This window comes from Balaenoptera borealis (assembly GCF_965194805.1).
Source record: "Balaenoptera borealis genome assembly, chromosome: 14".
In the NCBI taxonomy this organism is placed as follows: Eukaryota; Metazoa; Chordata; class Mammalia; order Artiodactyla; family Balaenopteridae; genus Balaenoptera; species Balaenoptera borealis.
In genome coordinates this window covers 10690384-10713839 of record NC_138875.1, presented here as the reverse complement: position 1 = coordinate 10713839, position 23456 = coordinate 10690384, and the positions used below count along the sequence as shown (strand labels likewise).

General features: G+C 37.7%; 1 protein-coding gene across 2 annotated transcripts in view; it reads left to right on the top strand.

Moving 5' to 3' along the window:
- Window positions 1–23456, top strand: part of CDH7 (cadherin 7) — a 130344-nt gene that overhangs the window by 6324 nt on the left and 100564 nt on the right. For both annotated transcript variants that reach the window (XM_082355190.1, XM_082355191.1), the window contains exon 2: window positions 5692–6096. In XM_082355190.1, coding sequence (XP_082211316.1) covers window positions 5692–6096 — 405 coding nt within the window. The remainder of the gene's footprint in view (window positions 1–5691; window positions 6097–23456) is intronic.

Here is a 23456-nt window from a genome sequence, read left to right as displayed (position 1 = left end):
AGTTGAACAAAAATAATTGGAACAAAAAGGTAGCATGATAAAGTGATTTCAGGTCGACAAATTACGTTGATTTAGTAAATACTGCTTGATTGATTCTCACCCCTCTCTTCTTTTTTTTTCCTTTTTGCTCCAATCTGTTGAAGATTTTCTTTGTGAGGTTTCCTTTTGCATTCTTCTGACTAAGGTGTTTTGTGCTGATCACAGTATTTTTTTTAATGTATATTAACTCTTTTATCTGTCACAAATAGTCCCATTACGTATCTGTAGTAGTGTTATCGCCTGGGTTTTTTAACGTCTTTATTGGAGTATAATTGCTTTACAATGGTGTGTTAGTTTCTGCCTTATAACAAAGTGAATCAGCTACACATATACATATATCCGCATATCCCCTCCCTCTTGCGCCTTGATCACAGTATTACTTTTTGTGATTTTCATGTATTTTTGGTTTGGCAAAAAAACAAAAAGCAAAAACCTAACTAATGTCATACATTTTTAAAGTTATAAATTTTAGCTTTAAAATATCAGAGCAAAAACAAAAAATAGTTTTAAATCTAACCCAGATTTTTTTAGATTTTAGATTAATTACCAGTCCCAAAGCGGTCACTGGTGTTCTTTCAAACATCTGTGATTGGCCTCTGTTCAGTTCTTCTCTCCTCAGATATAACCTATTCCTGTTGTTTTTGTCCTCAAAGTTATAATGGTACCCACTTGTAACTGTCCAGAAGTTGACACAGATCTGTAGAAGTTACTTAACTGTATACCAACACATTATTTTTCTGCACCGTCTTTTTTTTTGTGAGCTGGTAATAGTGACCAGGTCAGCAATTGTGACCTCCAGAGGGCCACTATCCTAAGCTTTCCCACAGGAGACATGACACATGACACATGACACAGCTTGGGCCCAGAGGTCTCTGCTGGCTTCTGATGTGACTTTCCCCTGGTTAACGCCTATATATGAAACTCAGGTAGGAGAGGAGGCGGAAGAAAGGGAGAAGATGAACAATGTGGAAGTCTGAGAAGGAAGGGTGCAGGTTTCTGCTTTGGGGCACAGATTCGTGAGGCCATGTTTAACCTGTTGCGAAAAAAGTCAACAGTTGTGATTGGTTGGGTGCTTTTTTCATTTATGTGGAAAAAATGTTATTGTGGTGCCTTTAGACATGTTGACATTTGTGTGAAGATGGGAAGCCTATTTGGTGAGGTTACGCGACAGGAAATCTCAAGTTCAAGTCTTGATTATTCCTGTTGATGACCACAGATAACTGAAGGTTTTTCATGATGCTTCAGGGCCCTTCATTTCTTTCATGATATCCTGACCTGGCCAGGATGAGCTGGGTTGAACTGCTGTACTGGCCTTTACCTTGAAAACTAGATCTGACCGGAAAGCAAGGCAAGGATTTGGGGACACCTGACCCTTGACCACACAGCTTCCCCCTGCTGTTATCAGGTGTATATTCCTGGCAGAGTTCGTAGCTACCAAAAATGTTGATGTGCATCTTATGAAACTCCCTACTCAGGTCACACTCATTCACGCATGATTTTCTGATTTTACAAGCACACTGCACAAAGGGCATTCTAGAGGCATTTATCTGCCTCATGAAAGAGAATTTCATCCTCCAGTGATGTACACAAAAACCAGTTAAAGTATCCTTGTACGCTTGTGTAGACCTTCAAGAAAGATAAAGGAAATTTGCCTCAAGAGCCTGGCAAATACTTCAAATCCTGCAGAGAAATATAATGGAATTGTTCTCAAAGTGATGGTGACTTATAAACATGGTAGAGTAACCAAGGAGTTTATATATTGACTTATTATATGGTTAAGTTTTCATATTAAAAAATGAGGGTGATTTTAATGAAAAGAAACGTTCTGTAAATATTTTCTGAATGCCAATTACAATGCCGACTTCTGTTGGAGATACTAGGATCCAAAGATGGGGCAAACATCCCTGTTCATCAAGGTTTATATTAATTCTAACTGCTTTTAAAAGCCCTGATTTAAGTAAGAAGGTACAGAGGTCTCAGGCATCTTTCCTTTGCAGATATTATCATCTCAGTGACTCAACTAACTCATGGCATTTTCTTTCTTAATTTATTTATTTTATTTATTTTTATTTTTGGCTGTGTTGGCTCTTTGTTGCTGTGCGCGGGCTTTTCTCTAGTTGCGGCGAGCGGGGGCTACTCTTCGTTGTGGTGCGCGGGCTTCTCATTGGGTGACTTCTCTTGTTGCGGAGCATGAGCTCTAGGCGCACGGGCTTCAGTAGTTGTGGCACGTGGGCTCAGTAGTTGTGGCTCATGGGCTCTAGAGCGCAGGCTCAGTAGCTGTGGCTCACGGGCTTAGTTGCTCCACAGCATGTGGGATCTTCCCCGACCAGGGCTTGAACCTGAGTCCCCTGCATTTTCTATCACTCCGTTCTTTTATATGTTCTAGCTAGTTCCATAACTCCACAGTCTTGTATGGAAGAGAAATAATCAGGAGGCAAGAAGAGTAATTTAAAGCATCTCACATTAAAATTCATGCTAAGTTTCATAAATACACAAAATGCTTCTTTTACATTCCTCTGGCTTTCTTTAATCTCTCTACCCTTTAATTATTAACAATGTGTACTTTTTCACAACTGAAAAAGAAAAGGCAACAAAAACAATTCTGTATAATTAAGACCTGTAACAAACAGACTTTATAAGATAATATAGTTGAGCTCCCACATTTTGCAAATGTGGAACATGAAATCCCGGAGGGATCCAAGATCATTACAGCAAATGATGGAGGGTCTGGTGACCCTATTCCCAGTCCAGATTATATTTCTTATCAGTGAACATCCTGAGTGAACTCAAATAGATTTCTCCAATACTGATACCAATCTTTGATTTATAATAATAACAGAGGACATGGCTTTAGGAAAAAAAATATTGCATTCTTGTTTTAAGAAAGTTTTTTGTTGCCATTGTTTGTATCCATCTAGATGCTTTGTTTTACGATCTGCCTAATTCTCTGGCAGGGACCAGAACTATCAAGAATGTTTTCATTCAGTGTTAAGAATTTTTTGAAACATTTTACTATCGATTACATTAAAATGAAAACTAACCACTTCACAGACTAACTTTAATTTTAACATAACTAGTTTCAAACTTAAAAAATCACAGATTTCCCTGGTGGTCCAGTGGTTAAGACTGTGCGCTTCCACTGAAGGTGGCACGGGTTTGATCCCTGGTCGGGGAACTAAGATCCAGCATGCTGCACGATGTGGCCCAAAAAAAAAAAAAAAAAAAAAAAAAAGATCACCATATATAGTGCTTTTAGTTGTGCCAGGCGCCATCCTTAGCTTTTTATGATCTGCTTATTTAATCCTATGAATTACATCAAATTATTAACATTTTCATTTTATAAGTGGGAGGCTTGAGGATTCATCTCTGGAACTTCTTAGAATTTAAAAATCTTGTCCAAGATCACATAGCTTGAATCTTCGTCTGAGGCATATGCCCACAGACTTTACCAGTGTTTAATTATAACAACTCCCCAAATCGAGAATTCCAAAAAGTTCATTTGCTATTTAGTTTTTTAGAGGTTGGGTACATTTTCCCACTGAAACAATGTTATCAAGTTCCTTAATCCATAGAGTAGGCTAAATAACATCATTTGGCCATATCACATTTTAAAACGTTTTGTCTTAGGGACCAAAGCATTTATGCCCTTGTTTTTATGAGAAACTTCGTTGTCTCTTGAGGAAGGAGAGTGGTGAAACTGGAAATGTTCTTTGGCTGAAGGGTTCTCGTGCTGGTCTCAGTCGGGTCACCACAACCCTAACCCACCTCTCCCCCATCCCCAGGAGCCTGGTTTGCGAAGAGGGCCCTGTGCCCATCCCTGTGCTTCCTGCTAAAGGCCACTCACCACGAGTACCTTGGTCCTGATTCCCAGTCATCACAGACGAATCCCTACACCAGCGCACATTTCCTAGTTTAGGTATTTGCTTGACTTCTTTAACTACAGGTAAACTGAGACAGGTAACTTGTCTCTTAGGTGGGTTAGCTCAGACCAACCTACAATGAACTTCCAACCTAACTGAGGGGCCACCAATGGAATATCAGTCGATGACCCCAAGTTACGTCTTGCTTATAATTCTAAGGGTAGAACAACTCGCCCTTCTAGAGTGATTTCTAAATGGACCAAATTCATTTTTGATCATCATAGGGGAGATCTGGATTCTGGGAGATGGTGTTCAGTGCACAGACTGCAGTTAATATGCTCCAATAATAGTTTATCCTTTCTGGGGGTTCTCAGAGCACATCAATTAGCTTTACGTGGGTTATTCTGGAATGTCCTTTGGAATTTCACAGCTTTATAGAGGTATCTTTAACAGGAATATGTTCATTTGAATAGAGCTCAGAGTATACGCAACCTGTTTCTTCCAGTTGGGTGGACTATTTTAACATGTTTAGTACATTTCACCTTTCTTGTACTATATATGGCATTTTCCGTAAGCAATTTGACTGTCAAATCATTTCACGAGTAGCAGACTTTGCTGTTACAGGAGAGAAGGTAGAAGAATGGAAAAGTTGGCATAAAGATAGTGTATTTTCTTCATGATCGGGAGCTATCGTGTGGCTTCATATTCTTAAAACTTTTTCTCCTCTTCCTCAAAAAAAATAGTGTTAAACCTTCGCCTTAATTATCCCATTGTTGATTTATTTATAGGTTGTCAAATGAATTCATAAACCAACGTGCAGTGCAGTGATTTAAGTGAACACTGTCGTACATTTTCATTCCTCTGTGTTTTGGGGTGTATTGGGAAGTTGGTTTTGTAAACTGATTGTATATCTCTTGCATAATCAGAATTCTGTAGCTGAAATAAATAGACTTTAGGGTAAAAGATTTTCTCTGTGCTGCTGCTAAGGCACCTTCTGGGTGCGTAGAACTATGAATCAGGCTTACAAATAGAGTCTTCTCAGCCCTCTGATGATCAATATAATTCAACCCCATCAGTGTTGATGGAGAAAGACCCTACTATGCACAAGCCATGCTGCAAGAGGTTCGATAAATATTTGTAAAGTAGCAAATAACTGCAGTGCAATAGAATACCGAACATGGTACACAGCACACATGACAATAAGTTTGTAGGGTAGAAATTGGAAACCACTGAGCTTTTCAGCTGATCACAATCAAATCAGAACACGTCAAAACAGCTGCTGTTCTGTGACTCAGAATCAATCAACTGGTTTTGAAGCACCTCATACCTCTTTATTTCTCTTTACAGTTTCACAGAAGAGATTTAAGCCAGCATATGTCCTTTCCATTTGGTTAAATCCCTGCTTTGAGCTGCTTGGCTTTCATATTCTAATACCAACGAATGAAACTGACTATAATAGAAAAGAAAAATAACCGCCAGCATTAAAATGATTTTTTTAACCGATGTGTTGCTTCATTTGTATTAAATCATATGCTCAAAATTAGGATGCACTAGAAGAGCCACAAAATTTGTATTATGGAATCAGGATAATTCTGCATCAGCAGTATTTATGTCATTTATGAATATGGCAACAGTTTGTGCAATTTTCTATCTACATTTAGGATTCATATTTTAATGATGATACAAATAATGATATATTGGGAAGATCAAGAGTAAGTTAGTAAATGAAAGGAAATTAAAAGTTACTGTGTGTTTCGGTTTCTGACACCAGCGCTTCTCTTTCTTCTGATAGGTACCTATTACACCATTCTTTGGCGAAGGTTATTCAGCAGTTGTGACCTCTCCCAACCGAACACTCTACAAATTATTATCTCTGGACTCCCAGCTGACACCCTGCCGGAGGCAAGAGCTACTAAGCCAACTGGAACTGTGCCTTTTCTCTTGTCAAGGTTTTTTTCTTACACAGGAAAAAGAAAGAAAAAAAAAGATGAAGTTGGGCAAAGTGGAGTTCTGCCATTTTCTGCAGCTAATAGCTCTTTTCCTGTGTTTTTCTGGGATGAGTCAAGCAGAACTCTCAAGGTCCAGATCAAAGCCCTATTTCCAATCAGGGAGGTCCCGGACCAAGCGCAGCTGGGTGTGGAATCAGTTCTTTGTGCTGGAGGAGTACATGGGTTCAGACCCCCTCTATGTAGGAAAGGTAGGGCGTTTGGCCTTTCGAAGTCACAAATGATTGTTGTGAATGTCTATGGTTGAATGGAGAACTGCTGATTTTTGCTTTGGGGATGGAAAACACGAACTATTGCGAGGTTTTTGGCATTTATTAGCCACACTGGAACTGTAATCCAGGTGTTATTCATCCCGTGTAGCCACAACTTAGGGAGTGATGCTTTATTCCTAGAAACAGGTGAGGATCCTACAGATGCCTAGTTTACCATGATTGTGGCATGAATGTTCACTAATAAATGAAGAGTAGTGGGTTCTTACAGCCAGTTGCTTTTTTAGCTTCTTTCTGGGGGTTACTAGTTGAATAATGCTCATAATAACTTTATGCTTACATATCCTTTTCTGATACTTGCAGTTAAAAATTGCAAAGTATAATTATTGTGCCTATTGTTTCTAAATCACGAGCAGTTCAAACCTACATTTCTTAGTGGTAGTCTTGTTTTAATGGATTTTTTTAAATTTGCTTTTTAAAATTACATTTTGATTAAAAATGAACATGAACAGAAGTCCATGAGAAGTGATATTAGACCGACAGTGGGCAGTTTGGGGTGTATTTATTTGGCGGCCAAGTGGTAGCCAGATGGAGATTTTTTTTCCCACAGCTTCTTTCTGGTTGTGTATCTGGGCAGGGGTTTCCTTTTGAACTGAAGGGCGCTTCAGGGGGCGTGGCCTTTCCCCGACCATCCTGGTACTGTGTTCCCACTTTCTAGTCTGTTGCAGGTTTGATTATTTTCATGTCTGTGAAGATTTCCTGAGCTTTTTCAACTTGGTGCTGAGCACTGGTGGAGGGTTTCTAAGCGGAGTGTGTTGGCGAGACATCTATACATCTGCATTTATGCTTTTCACTGTCAGTTTTATGCATCTATTCCTGATAAAGTGAAGCACAGCAAACTGGGGAATTTATCCCTGAGTATATTTTCAACTGTGAATGATTGAGGAAGAATCTTTGCAGTTTATTCCATGGGTCATCATTTCATTTGAATAGACCTTAGGTAAGGGTGAAAAATCTATTTTTCTTGATAGGTATCTACATAAGTCAAGGTAATCTTTATATATTCTTGTTTTCCTTTAAAAGCCTCTATACTGTACAAATACTGGTACTATATTGTAAACAAAAGGATTTGAATACATTAAAGTTTTCTGGGGATGTGGATTAGGAATTCTTTTAGCCTGGTCATAGCATTTTTCTGCCCTAAGAAAGGATGTACACAATTGTTTTTTAGGTGCATGTATATATTTCTTTTCATAGCCATTCTACTGTTATCAATAGCACCATCATTTATACTTTACATGTATTAAATCTCTCCATCTCTCTTGTTTTCTTGTAAATCAAGTGAAAGCAATAACCTTATGCAATGTTAGTGACAAAGAATCTAGCTCAGAATTTCATTCATTTTTAATGAAAATTTGAGAAATTCATCAAACTTTTTTCAGTGGACAGGTCTATAATAATTCAACTACTTCATAAAGGATCTGTAGTTATTAGGTGAAATCACGCTTTTGCACAAGTGTCAAATTTTCTAAACACGACTAGAATATTTCCATTAATTTGGTTTTAAATGGAGTTGCTTGGGTGAGGTTGACATTTTGAAATCAATGTAATTTAAAATGAAAAAAAAAACGCCTTATTTTAAATTTTGTACCCTTCACCATAACAATTTAAAATGCTTACATCGAAATAATCCCTGTAAGTCAGTTTAAAGTTATGAATGCATGTCTCTAGGTTACTTAAATTCCAAATGCATGTGAAGGTACTGGGCTGTGTGCTGTTGTTATTTTTCTAAGAGAAGTTGTGTGGTTCCTGGATTAGGTAGCACATATTCTGTGCCTCCTTTTCAGTTAATCAGAGACAATCGTTTAGCAGATTTTATGTGGCAGGAAACAAGTTTGTGCTTATCTCTTGAATGCTGTATATGAGGAGTTCAGTACTGCCCTTCACAGTAAAATGTTCAGGATGGAAATAGGTTTTAAAAAACTCTTAATTGATTAAAGTACAGAAAAGGGGCAATAAAATAATTTGAGATGGAAACAGAATTTTGTAGAGAAGAGAGACAAATGAAAGGCTTTAAAAGGAGCAGTTTACATTCGCTTGAGAAAAGGTGGCCGAGAACGTGAATACTTCAGGTTGTTTGAGATGATGAGTCTTTTTTAGGTTGGTGGTCTGAATAGGCAGAGTTAGAGGAATAATTTTGACTTCAGTACAGTTTTGATCACTTGGGTATGTACAATAGATATATCTTCCTTTTTTTTTTTTTTTTTTTACCTTGAGGGAGGTAATGGCTATGACCAGAAGTTTTTACAGGACTGAGAGAACAGAAAATTCTAGATGAAGAGTGGAAGAATGGATAAGCAGAGAAGCAAGGGAAGAAAAGAAGGAACCTAATCATTACTTTTCACAGGTGCATATTTAACCTATGCTGGTTAGATGGCTACACTCTGAGTCTTCCTGACAAAACATAGCTATTTGGGTAATTTGGAAAATATAAATGATGACCTTGCTAAACTTGATGGCTTTATTTAATCACATAATGGATACATACAGTGTGCATCAAATTGACTTCAGTTTTATTGCTGACTCAGGCATTTCCTACTAGTTGTATGATTTTGGTTAAGTTGCCTGGTATTACTAAACTGTAGCTTCCTCATATTTAAAATGGGAATAATGATGTCCGTAATTCGTTGTTTTTTTTTTTTTAAGATTGATTGATTGATTGATTGATTGATTGATTGCTATGTTGGGTCTTTGTTTCTGTGCTAGGGCCTTCTCTAGTTGCGGCAAGCGGGGGCCACTCTTCATCGCGGTGCATGGGCCTCTCACTATCGCGGCCCCTCTTGTTGCGGAGCACAGGCTCCAGACGCGCAGGCTCAGCAATTGTGGCTCACGGGCCCAGTTGCTCCGCGGCATGTGGGATCTTCCTAGACCAGGGCTCGAACCCGTGTCCCCTGCATTGGCAGGCAGATTCTCAACTGCTGCGCCACCAGGGAAGCCTCGTAATTTGTTTTTTTACTGAGAAATAATGAGATAAAAATATTTGGAACATACATTAATCTAGACATCATGATATTTATTTCACTACCTTTTAATTATAAATTAACTGGGTTGTGAATAATCTATTGTGTTGTGTCCAGTGTTATATTTGTGATCCTTCAGATGAAAGTAGACATTATTTTAAACTTAATGCAGTTTATTAGAGGAGTGGTCTGTGTTGGATGTGAATGGAAATACAGCTTGTCTTTACATTTGTATAGGATAAGACTATGGCAAAAATATGGTGAGTGGGTAAATGGTTCAGTCCTTAAACACGAGGACTTCAAATGGCAGAGAAATCATGTCTAAACGTTTTTTTTTTAGCCCTCAAATTTGGACACCATATTAATGGCTGATGCCCAACAAGATCAGTTAAATTATTCTACACTTAAATAAAATTTGGTGTTTTAGACGTTGAGGATAGAGAGGTCACAAGATGGCTTATGACCTTATTATTTTAGCCAATTTACTGAGTTTGTTTAACGTGATAACTCAAGACCAAAGTAGAACAGTCTGTTGGAAAGGGCCAGGAGTGCTTCTGGAACCCTCACCAAGAGGCCTCCAGGGCACAGACTTCTGGTCTAGGTTAGGATCTGAGCTTTATCATTAGCATCCCATCGTTTTCTTGTGATACGAGTTGATAAACTGCTGAGTCTAAATGTGTTGACATAAGGAAGGTGTCATTAGTCATTGCTCTGATGGAGCTCTTTTTTTTTTATTGAGGCATAATTGACATTTTATATTATTTTCAGGTGTACAACATAATGATTTGATATTTGTATAAATTGAGAAATGATGACCACAATAAGTCTTAATTTACATCTGTCACTACATAGTTACAGATTTTTTTCTTGCGTTGAGAACTTTTAAGATCCACTCTCCTAGCAACTTTCTCAAATGTGCAGTATGATATATTTAACTAGAGTCACCATGCTGTATGGAGCTCTGTTTTAAAGAATAATAGTGCACCTTTCCTTAAAAGTATTTCTTAATTGCTGCCGTACCTGTTTTCTTGTCCCTTTACAGGGGCAATGAAGTGGAGAGGCCATCCTTTTCTCCCTGTGACTTTGTATCACCCTGACCTGGCTCTCGAAGTGCATAGGAAATAGCAGTTTCCAGCCATCTGATTGCATCACACTGTACTTTTGTAGTCCAGTCTTTTCCTCACCTTGGCATTTCTCACTTAACGTCCCCTAACCGTCTGACAAAAATTTTTGTCTACAAATCCACCCAGCCTCAGTTCCAGGTATTAAGTGTTTTTCATTTCCGCTCCCCGTAATGGGCTGCCAGCCGTTTGCTGTGCTCTAGGCCATCACTTTCACTGAAATGCGTGTTTCGTTCCTCTTCCACAGTCTGCTTCTCTAGCTGTTAACATCACTCTTGCCTTTTCTGCTACTCCCCTTTCTTCCCTCCTCATTCAGGGAGAATTTATGCCTATTGCCCTAGTCGAAATCAAAGACAGAGGAATGTAGTGTAGGATTCACTCTGCTCTCAACTTCAGCTGGCTTGAAAGTGTTGGTGAGCATCTTTGATGCATTCAATTACACCTCAGCCTTATCTCTCACCGAGAGATTCTCTGTCTCCTGATCACCAAAGCTCTGTTCAGTGTTCCAGAAAAGAAATTTTCATCTTGAAAAGAGGTTGCATTAAAAGAATTGGGTTACAAATGAGATTCCTTAACGGGGCTAATTTATATTAGATACACAAAAAGAAAATAATCCCAAATATTAAGTACTTAGGGAAGAGCATTTATATCATGGTAAAATTTACATTTTATAGATTTCGGAGGGAAAAAAAACCAGCAAAACCATCTTAAATATGTAGATTACCTAAAATTGGTTCCAGTCTTAGAAGAAAGCAAATAGTTTGTTTTCCTTGTGTATGCATAGGAAACCCATTTTCATAACATTTTTGTAACCAGAGTGAATTGTGAAGACCCTTGTTTTTATCTTCTTGTTACTTTGCTGGTAGAAATGTGGAACTCCTGGTGGCTTCAAAAGGAATTTGGACATGGATAAGCTCTGTGGGATGCAAATAAGTTCAGACTCTTAGAAATATTTTTTTGGCAGCTAATTTTAGCTCTTATAAAACTCCGGTATAACTATAAAGTAGTAAATGCATTTTCTCCACATAAAATCAACAACCCCAAGTCTCTGTATGTTCTTTCAAAACCATAATGAGAATAAAATATATCAGATTTTGCCACTAAAATGCAGACACCTACAATTAATTCAGTTTAATATTGCTTATTTTCTCTTCAAAGTTATCTTAGGTTAGAAATGAAGGTTGTAGTTAGCTACCAAGTACTTTACATGTGCTACTACACAACTAAAAGTTGGAGGATAGGGACTTACGGTTATAAACCTAATTATAGTCAAACTAGATAGCTTAGATTGGCTCTATTTTCTGATTGTTTGTGTTGACCAAAATCATTTAAAAATGCTGTCTTCTTTAACATGTGTGTTTATACACACTTGTTACCCATTTGGTGGTGGTAGAAGCAAAAATCATAAAAGAAAAATTAAATTCAGTCTATACCCGTTGTGTTTTTACATTGTATTTATGTTGAGTTTTTAAGTGCAAAGACAAGATACCAACTAGAAGGATGATATGGGGCCTTTCTATAGTAAGTGCACTGTAATTGGTCAGCTTTCTATGCTGTGCTCATTGATATGGAGTCACAGAATCTGCGGCGGTCTCTGTAAGTCCCCAAGATAAATGACAGAATTAGATAAGGAGCAGGACAGTCCCTGAGCCTTTGTCCCTGAGCCTTTGCTGGTTTAAGCATACATGGTTGAGTACTGGCGTGGGAGAGATTTCATCCTAATCATTTTGTCTGATTTATGTTGATTATCTGTCATAGTGATTGTGATCACTGGAGAGAAACAGTAGTTTGTATAAATATGCTTAAAATCTTTTGCATACCGTGCCGCCTATCCTGTGTTTTCTTTCTTCCCCTTCCTTCTCTTCTTCTTCAAATCCTTATTAAATACCTACTCTGTGTTAGGGACTGTGCTAGATAAAAGAGGTTAAAAAAATCAACTCTCCTCTTTCATAACATTCAGTCTGGTTGATAAGCCAAGCAGGTAACCAGATGGCAATGTAGACCAGTCAGTCCTGCAGCCGATCTACAGCTGTGGAGGTGGGTAAACCAGAGGCACTAATTCATGGATCTGTGAACAAACGCTTGCCTGAGGATACCTGGAAAACCTCTGTGATTTCATGATCCTTTTATTCAGTCTCCATATCAGAGCCAAAAAAAAAAAAAAAAACAGAGGGGGGGATTATCTTCTTAGAAAGTAGGACAGGGGACTTCTCTGGTGGTCCAGTGTTTTAAGACTCCGCCCTTCCACTGCAGGGGGAACTGGGATCCCGCATGCCTGGCAGCGTGGCTACAAAAACAAAACAAAACAAACAAACAAAAAAACCCAAAAAACCCAGTAGGACAGAGTCTTCTAAAACTATATTGGGTACTTTATATAGTGGAAAGCTTTATATAGTGGAAAGATCAGTAAGCAGAAACCCTGGGTTATACTGGCAAGTTCCTCATTATTTTGAGCAATGCTCTAAAACGCAGTAAATTACAATCTTCTCAGCTGTAAAATAGAGATCACATAGGTAAAATTTTAAAACTATTTTGAAATCATTTCAGACTTAACGTATAGGTTGCGACGTATCATGCCAGGACCCAGCTTCTCCGAATGCTAGTATCATACATGACTGTACCTATTGTTTAAACTAGGAAATTAACATTGGTATAGTACTCTTTACTCATCAACAGGTTGTACTCAGAATTTTCCAGTTGTTACAGTAAAGTGGCTTTTCTGGCAGAAGCCAATCCAGTATGACGTCTTGCATTTGTCTTGTCTCCTCAAGTCATCTCTTGTCCTTCTTGACTAGTAATTTGGTAGAGTCTCTCACAATCTGGGTTAATTTCATGCTGCTTTCTATTGTAGACGTGTCAGGTGATGTGTCAGTAGTTTGGGCAAGAATTCCACAGAAGTGGTGGTGTACCTTCCTCACTGCATCTTGTCAGGAGGCACAGGATGTTGATAGGACTCATTCATACTGATGTTGACTTTGATCACTTGGTCAAGGGAGTATCTGCCACCTTCTTCTGCTGAAAAAACATCTGAAAGTTTCAAAATCCTGAAGGAAGATATAAAATTATCTAAGCTGTTGTTATAGATTCGAATAAATATTACCGCTGGTTTGAGGGATGTGTATTGAATGATTCATTAAGGTCCACTATCCATTTTTAGAATGAGGTTGTGGGTTTGTCTGAAACGTGGATGGAATTTAAATCTAAAATGCTGTCAGGTAATATCCATACTTTTATGTAGTAATTGATCTTGTTTCTCAGAAGCACATCAATTTAGGATGTCTCAGAGAAATTGATTTTTTTTTCTTCTGAACCATGCAAGACTCTGTAGTCTAGGATTCCAAGAAGATGTCTACTGATCTATACTTAAATAAGCGCTTTCTCCCCCATTGCTTACAAAATATAAAGAACTGTTTTATACTGTACAGTGTGCCACAAATATTTAACCCTCACGATTATAAATAAAACATTGCTTTGGAAAATAATAGGTACAGTCGGCTAAGGTGAAAGAAGTAGCTCAAGAGAATGCAATCGAATGTCTTACATTTTCATATATTCATAAGAGAGTTGAAGTCTAAATAATGAATAGTATTCTATTTAATGTTTGAAAGATTTAGTAATGAGAATTTCTCCTAATGATTCTTGGTAGAGCCTATAACATTTCTGATTCACAGTCAGTACTGATTAATCTTCAGAAAAGCCTTGTGAGTTAGGAAGGAGGAGTTCTTATATTGGAGATGAGGTAAAAGATACATTTGGAAGTACAATAAGTAGAGTAAGGGGACAGTCATTAGAGATATAATTCAGAAGAGTTAGAAGGCAAATCTGGAAACTAAATTTCTGGGAAAATGTTAATAAGATGTTTTATGTCTATAAAAATAATTTTTTCTTCAAAGTGTCAGATTTAGTTGCATTATTATCAAGGCCTCTTAACATATGTTTTTGAAACCTCCTTTAAAATGGCATATGTTCAAGAGAGGATAGATACATTTATAAGGGCTCTCAAATTATTACATACTACTTCCTAAAATTTAATAAATCTGGAAACTGAACATAGTTAGAATAATAGGGCATGATAATGGAGAGATTAAAATGGTATTTAAGCCAGGACACAGAAATATTCGAAATGAACCCTAGCACAGAAATTTCCAGAATAGGGTATGGAAAAATAACAAACTGTTGAGAGTCTAGAAAGAAAATATTTAGGACTTCAATTAAAAATAATCTCATCTTTAAAAAATTCTAGTTTTTGGTATATGAAATATATAATACACTTAAGGAGTTTTCACTGATAAAAGTACGACTTCAAACAAGTGGGAAGACCATTAGCCCATCCCTGAAGGGGTTATAAAGAGATTAGGAGCATTGGTAGCTGGTTGGCCCTACACTGCAGTGTAGTAGTACTCTAGCGAGCTGGTGTGGAAAGATGGAGCAAGATAGGCTCAAGCATCAGCTTAGCTTACTTTTGTACCTCATGGCTTAACATTTCAATATAAGAGAAGGTCTGAACACATTCCAGTATATAATAGCTAGAGAAAAGGAAATGGTCAGGAAAATACTCATGTTGGCCTCAGCCAGCCTTAGGTCTTCTCAGACCAAAAGCCTGAGAATTATTGTCTCTCCTGTCACCACACCAACAAATAACAGCCCAAATGATCTGGGTGGAACAAAACAAGACAGTATGGGGAGATCATCTACATTTCTAGTTAAGCTAGAATCCTTGTCTTCTGTAAGATAAATGCAGAAGAGTAATTTCTCAAGATGGGGCTGTGTTACAGGAATGATAATTACAAGAACCAAAATGATTAACATCATTCCAGCAAGTTTTGTGTGTAAACAGTGCACAATTATCTGATAAGAATGCTTCCCTTAGAGTATTTACGTGTCTTCTTAGTTAAAATGCTGACATGTTTTAAGGTATTTAACTGAAAACACACAATCAAGATTTGGACAACACATACATAATGTTCAGCAGATGTGAGTTTGAAAGATTTGTGATGATCACTAGTGAAATTAGTCAAACCATACTTAAATTAGATTTTTCTGATTTGTGAGTCATTTAAGGGTCCACACTGGAGCAGAATCTGTGTGGAGAGTAAGAGATTACACATTCTGCACTTGGTTCTTTGAAATGAAGAAGTAAAAGTTGACATTTTCTTTTTCATAATGTATCTGAGAAGCTCAGTTCTGTATTTCATACACTCTCTCCTTAACACAGTTTGTATAATTTTCTCAGCTGAATCATAACAGCTGAATTTAGGTGGCTAACTCATTTTGCTTATTCAGGAGAAGCAGATACTGGTGAGCTCTAGTCATTGGGATTCAACGTAATTCTATCTAAGAAAAGTGAAGCCATCAGTAGTTAAAGATGATTACTGAAGAAACAGATGAGAAATAATCACATGACTATAGCACATGGAGAGAGCTTATTTGTCATGCTAAAATCATACATGGACTATATAAAGAAACACAGAGCCATGTCTAAAATAAAAGTAACTTGAATTGTCGAGTAGATACACAACCTTGGAAAAGTGCTTTTTACAAAGATTCGTGTGGAATGATGAGATAGTATTGCAAAGCTTGATGTTGAAAGTAAAAATACAAGCCTTATTACAAAGGATAATGTATCTTTTTGGTTAATCATTGTAACACCTGCAAATAGACTTCTGGCTATGGCACAATGCTGTGTTCAGTGAATTTGGGAGAGCAGTTGTGGAGTGTAATGATCTGAAACAAGACTGGTTTTTCCCATTGATTAGATCATTTGTTGGAAATGTGAGTACAATTGATGATGGAAAATATATACAAATGAGTGATGAGTCAGGGTTAGGGTCAGAAGAAGAAGTGCATTCTGTTTCAGATCCAATTAAGATTTCACAATGGGATTTATGATTAGAAACAAAAGGGAACTAATATTCACATGATTAATATCATGCTTTATATATATATATATATTTTTTTTTTTTCAGTGTTACTCTCTTCACACTGTCTATGGCTTCTGACTTATGTCTAAGTTTGATTTTTCTGTAAACTCTGGGCACACTGATCAAGTCTAGTTTTCCACAGCCCTCTAGTTTTAACTTTCTATCCAGAGCTAGAGAATGTGTAGGAGAAATGGAAGCTTTGTTGGGGGAGGAGTTTAAGCTAGTTCAGAGGCTTCAACAGTCATGCAGTAGCTCTTTTGATTATTTTTTCAAGCAATGACCTCTCTTGGAATTTAGCAAAAAAAAAAAAAAAGTATTTTGTGTAATTTTGGTCACGAGATACACAATATCACATATGATGCTGGAACTCGGCCTCTGTGCACCAGCGCCAGATAGAATCTTGGAGCCAGAGTTTTGGGTGATGTAGAAAAGAATAGCTTTATTGCTTTGCCAGGCAAAGGGGGACACAGTGGGCTAATGCCCTCAAAACTGTGTGTCCCAATCTGGGGATGGATTTGGTGAGGAGTTTTATGGCATTGGTTCAAGGGCAGGGTTGCTGATAAGGATCAGGGTGTGTGCAGGGCCTGTATTCCTTTAATCTGGCCTCAGGTGGTCTCCTGATGAGCTTATGTGGTTTTCAAGGTTATCAAACTGTGACGTCTCTGGAATGAAGAATGCTTCATCAGGTAGTTAACATCTTGCATTTGTTGGGGCTTTTATTTCCACAGAAGAGCTCAAAGATATTGTTCTGTGTATCCCTTGAGGTGGAACCAGGATGCTGCCCCAAGGCTATACTATTGTTTCCTGACTGCTCCTCCCTGGTCTCTACATCCCCTCCCTTCCCTGATTAGCAACTGTTTGAACCTGCCCTTCGGAACTCAGGGAACGTCATGGAGGCTGAAGCCTATTCCCCACAAACAAGAAACGGGGGACACAGAAAGGCTTTTGTGCCCAGGAGCCCTACAGGGTCCTGCTTGGTTTCACATATAATGATTATTTTTTTCAAATCACGTGTCCTTAATATTGAAATTGAAATGTTATAATATTGGGTTGGCCAAAAAGTTCGTTTAGGTTTTTCCCTAAGAGCTTAAGGGAAACCTGAACGAACTTTTTGGCCAACCCAAAATCAAATATTTTCATTGAAAAGAAAAATAATATATTCTTATTTTAATTTTAATTCTTTTTCAGAGTAGATCTGCTTGGAACTTTAAAGCTCATTTGCTCTAGTCTCTTTCTAAATTCAGGAATTCTTTGTACAGTACCCCGATGGTTGATCAGGCAGCCTCAGGTCTGTTTTTTAGTCGGGACAGGAAGTGTGGTGGAAACACACAATTCACAGTCACGTGAGTTGGGTTTGTGTACTGGCCGCCACTTAACAATGGTGTGACTTCAAGCAGATACCTTCTTTTCTCATGTCATTCACTTATAAAATAGGAGCAACAGTAACCTCACAAGGCTGTGGTGAGCATGAAGAGAAAGATAGGGTAAATATGAAAGCACAAAAGAAAGTGTAAAAGGGAGGGAGCGTCTTTCCAAAAGTGAGTCAGCTTGGTGAGCAACGGGGTCACGTCCACTCCAAGCATCGTGCCTGGACCAGGCGTCGTGCCTGGATGTTCAGGACGGATGGCTGTTGATTGCATGGGAAGCACGAAATCATGGGACGCCATGAGTGGTGGTGTGAGATGATATTAAGCTTTGGGACAACTCTTGCTTTTAGGAACTTGAATTATATTTAGCTGTTAAAATATTTGAAGGCAGCTGCTGGGTAATCCCCTCTCCCCATTTAAACTGAGTGCTTGAAAAGACTAAAGAACTCTTTAACTCAGGTATTTCATTTATGACATGGTTTCCAGAACTCTCCTCAGACTCAGCGATGTTTCTCAACGTCCTGAAATATGATGATCAGGAGTAAACCTCGATCGTTTATAACCAATCCAATCAGTTCAAAAGAGAAAAACCATGACTTTTGTTTCCCTTAACGTGAACTGTACCATTAACACAAGACATGATTGCATTACCTATTATTGTTGTTGTTAGCATTATTATTATCTCTTGAAGAAAACAGTGTAGGAAAAAATTAGGGTTTGGACTAAATAGATAGGATCATAAAATAACTAGTGAATACGCTAAGAGGAAGCTATAGTAAAATTGAATGTTAACTAGGAAAGCCAAAACCAATTTCTCCAAATACTGTTTTCCTCAGGAAAAAAATGGTAAACGAGGAGCTTAGCCTCTCTTCTTCCTCAGCACATTCTGAAAGCTTCCTGCACACACTGCTGGTATTTGCTTTCTCTTACTCATTCCTTCAGGTGTCTCAGCATTCTGCTTTGGTTTTAAAAGTTAAAGTAGCCTTTTCCGTAGATTTTTTGTTTGTTTTTTAGTAGATTGCTTTATTTATTAATATGTCATTCTAAATATTGCATAAATACAGCTTATATGACTAGAGTATCAAACACTGTTCTGGTAAGAAGTTCGAGAGTACATTTAGGGCAATTTTAAGAACTCTGAATACTTTGGCATAGACAGGTCTCCAGGCCGAGAGACAGCCTGTTGCATCAGTAACACGTCATACAGACTGTGGGCCCTGGACACGGCGTTTTCCGCATGTTTCTGACTCTGATGCATCCAAGTGAGCATGATTTCCTCAGGGCTGTATTGGGAGTGTCTGAAGCTACTGCTGTTTCTCAGCCTGTTTTGAGGCTACAGTCTAGTCCACTGGAAAGACATGGGGCCCAGGAGACAAGTTTGGATTTTGAATGATAGTTATCCCACCCTGATGACCTGGGATCACAGACTTTACCATCCCCAGAATTCCTATGATGGCCCTGGCACTGTTTTAAAGCCCGCCGTAAACCCAACTGAAGGAAATAAACGAAGAGAAAAGGGATGGGGGGAAGGAGATTGGTTATTTTGTAGCTTTCTGGAATGTTCAACACAAAAGATAGCAACATGATTTCAGTTGGTTGTCTGATAAGAAACGTGTAGAGGATAAAAGAAAATGGGGATTAAACCCCACAAATAAGGGCTTTAGAAAAATAAGAGGGAAGATTTTGGTTTTGTTTTTTTCTCATAGGGAATTGGAAATTATGTGACAGTTTGCATTTTACATGATCACCCTTGGATATATTACCTAGTACATAATGGTAGTGAATTGGTAGATTATGGCAGTGCATTGAGAGGAAGTTTAGCCTAGTTAGTTGTGAAATCCGAACTCATATTCATAAAGCAAGGAGATCCAAATGTGAACCTCACCATCACCACTTACTTGGAAATAACATCCCTCAGTATCTGCAGGGGATTGGTTCCAAGACCCCCTCTCCCCCATCCCAAGGATACTCAAATCTGAGGATGCTCAAGTCCCTTATATAAAATGGCCTAGTACAGTTGGCCCTCCTTATCTGTGGGTTTCGAAGTTGGCTGAATCCCCAGGAATGCGTAATCTGTGGATACGGAGGGTTAACTGTACTCAGCTTCTGGCAACTTAATCTCTGTAAAATGGGTTTAATAGTAGGTCTTATGTAATACAGTTGCTAGAACTAAATAACATAATATGTAAAGTACTTCATCTCTGATACACAGGAAACATTCATGAAGGGTTAGCTGTTATTGTTAATAGTGATACATATTTTTACTTTGCTTTCCATCACTACTTTCTATAATTGACCTGAGCCGGGTGTTTTCTTTTTAAAGCATAGTTTCAAAACAACCTATAGTCTAAGGAGAAAACAAAGAGAAACCCAAGTAACGTCCCTCACATTGGCACATTTCATGACCACAGACAAGTCCTTTAAATTTCCTTTCCTTGTGTGCTCATCTGTTATGAAGGGACGGTGGTGCCGAATCTCCCATCACCACAGAGTTGGACTGAGAACCTCCAACAGACAATATCTGTTAAAATACTTTGAAATGTATAAAATGCTAAACCTTAAATAACAGTTACTTTTGAGGGGAAAAGCAGTTACTAGTTATGTTTATACAATATTAGGTTAGGAACAGAATTTACAACACATATACTCTTTTCTGGTAATTACTGATGAAGTACACTTGGACAGTCTCTTTCTCTTGGTCATATTGATGAGTAATATTTGATACATACTCTAAAAACACTTTAAGGATTTGGCTGCTGTTTTAAATTTTACATATTCAGAATCAAATCGGATATAAAATTCCATAGGACAGCTTTTCAAACCACAGATTTGAAGAAAGGGCAGGACACACACACACACACACACAGTGGATTGTTTTATTCTCAAATACTTTCCAAATCTAGAAAGCTAATGACATCTTTGAGAGTTTCCCAGGAGGCAAGAGATTCCAATGCCATTACGATTCTGCTGAAGAAAAGTGATGCTTAATGGAGCTAGAGAAATGGGATTGCTTGTTAATCTCTCAGTTAATTTTCTTTCTTTCTTTCCCCCCCTTTTTTTTTTTTTTTTAAAGATTATGCCTGAGGTCAGAACTTCCTTTAGTCTGAAGTTTGGCTCAAACCTCTTGCTAAGGTTTACCCATCCTATGTGCCATAAAGTTCTGAATTCAGAAACTGAGTTTGATTAATTCAGTTTTGTTCCAAATATTGTAGCATTTAAACATCTGTTGAGAATTAATACTGTTTGCCTAACATTTTTGGAGTAGTGAAATTCTGACATTTTGTGGGAAGAAAGGGGATGGAACATCTTGATATAATTTAATATTTGTAGAAACAGGTATTTTTGGTATATGTGTGTCATTGGAAAGATAAATAAGGAGAAACCAAATATTTTGCAATTTTGATAGCCTTACTTACACACAGAAGGAGGGACACAGTGGTTACATATATTGGGAAGTATTGCTAGTCTTCTAGGAATTGTCATCACAGAGGAATTCGTTCAGGTAGGCAGGTGTTCTACAGTATAATTAAAGAAAAGCCAGAGGGAAAAAGAAGGCCGGAGGTGATTTTCCCTTTTTTAAAAAATAAATAAAATGAAAGACAGGATGCTGAAATAAATCATCCAAAGGATGTGTGGTACAAAGGGAGAGGGGCTTCCTAAAATGCAGTTCTACAATATAAAGCTGAAGAAATGCTTCTGTAGCTAAGTATTTCTTCACGTATAAAAATAATCAAGTCAGTTGACTATATCCAAATGAAAGTTGCCTGAGTTTAAGGGCAAATTCTATACATTTGAACATGAAAATCCTCAAGGTTTCTAGATAAAATGAATGCTAAACCCACCCAAAAGCTCATAGGAGGCATATTATATGATCTCTATGGTAAGGCTTGCCTTTAGGTGAAAAGAAAAACTCTTCAGCTTGGAGCAAATCTATCCATCTAAATAGAAGTATCTAGTTGAGTGGAGAGAATACATATTCTGGCTTCACAAACTCTTCACTACAGTTTGATCCCATAACTTGGGGGTAATCTTTCTCCTTTATCCCCTACATTATGACGTGAGAATTCTAATAATTCATACCCTGCTCCCACAGACCACCAAAGTATAACTATTATTCAACTTAAAACACGTATATAAAAATATGGTACATAAGTGTACCTAAGAATATTATGAGCGCCCCTTTTGTTGGTTTTGTAACAATGTCTGCATAGAGAAACTAAATTCACTCATATTTGTTTCTGCTTTGATCATCAGCCATTTAGTGATGTTAATCTGTATTTTTCAGGAAGTCAATGACTTTTCCTTTGTACTTACTTCATGCTGGCTGATCTACAACAAAATGCTAAGCTTACCTAAGTGTCTAGCATTATTATTTTTATCAAGAGCTGGTTCCATGCTGATTCAAAAGCTCATTACCCTGAACTCATCCAGTATCACATGAACGTGATGGGCTAAGTTACAAAACCCAAATGGGAAAAAACTGCATAGAGAAACTGGTGTATTCTTTTTCCCGGGGGTACATGCCATCCTTCATATTCCTCTACCGTCAGAACGTACACGAATGAGAAGGAGCACCGCTTTAAGTTTTGTGCCCTATGCCCCTCACCCTTACGAAGGCTCTTGCTCTCAGGGAAACACAAGGTCAAGGTTAGCACTTGCCTAAAACTGAGAATGCATTCGTCTTTAGATTTTGCATCCTCAGTTGTCTTGCTTCTAGTCTTGGCCTTTTGGCAGAGAAGCCAATAAGAGGATTTTCCTCCCCAAATCTCTGACACTGATTCAGTTGTACTACTTGTGGTCTCCACTTGAGTCACATATGGTCCTCACCAATACTTTTTGGAAGTCCGTGGAGCTATAAAATATAGATAAGTAACTGCCCAAGATGGAGATAGAATGGGAGGAATTGACAGTCTCTGTAGTGTTTTAGAGGAACATCTGCCAAACTCGAATTTAATTCTGTCTTATGGCTGTACCATTGCCATTTTATCAGAGAACTGACATTGAATACTCAGAAAGATTTGATGGTGGTGCTTAGTGCCCTTTACTTAGATTGGCCCTGTTCAACCTTTCATTTTATATACATGTACTAAGTTTTATGTCAACCACAGTTAGTAGATGATAAAATGTAATTGAGAAGAGAAACATTGATTTAAATAAGAAATCAGGTTAACAACATTTATATTTTTCTCTAAAATATCATGAATATAATCTGACCATGCATATAAATTTCATGCAAATATATGCAGATGTACATACGATAACTGTTTTTACCTTAAGCATTTTATATACTTGAATGTGGTTTTTGGTACAAATTTAGAGCTATTTCACTTAAGAAAAAATAATTTTGTGTTTACAAGTCAACCTTTTAGGTATTTTAAAAGATGATGTTATCCGAAGGGAATACATAACAGCATATGTGCAATTCAAATCCTTTTCATTTTCACCTTTCCCTTTTCCTTTCCTCTCTTCCCTCTCTCCCTCTTTTCCTTACCATTCCTCTGCCACATTTTAATATCTGTCTGCCACTTAAGAGGGAGAGGTACTATCTTAAATAGGGCAAACGTCCTTGGTCTCTAAGTATCCTATTGGTTGATTTCTACTTGTAGGTAGAAATGAAATATAAGGATAACAAAAGTGTTAAAATGGAGCAAAATTTTCCTTTGGATGGGTGGTTATGTTTGTACAGTTGATTCTCACTATTTATGGTAATTATGTTCTATAAAGTTGCCATGAACACTGAATGAGCAAATACTGAGCCATTGATCCTGGGGGACATCAGAGGTTAGGTTCTTGTGAGCCTCTGGTCACAACATTTCCATCAACTGATTAACACATAACCTTGTTTTATGTGTGTTTCTGTTTAAAGACACCTTATTTTATATATAACATATAATTTATATGTGATATATATAT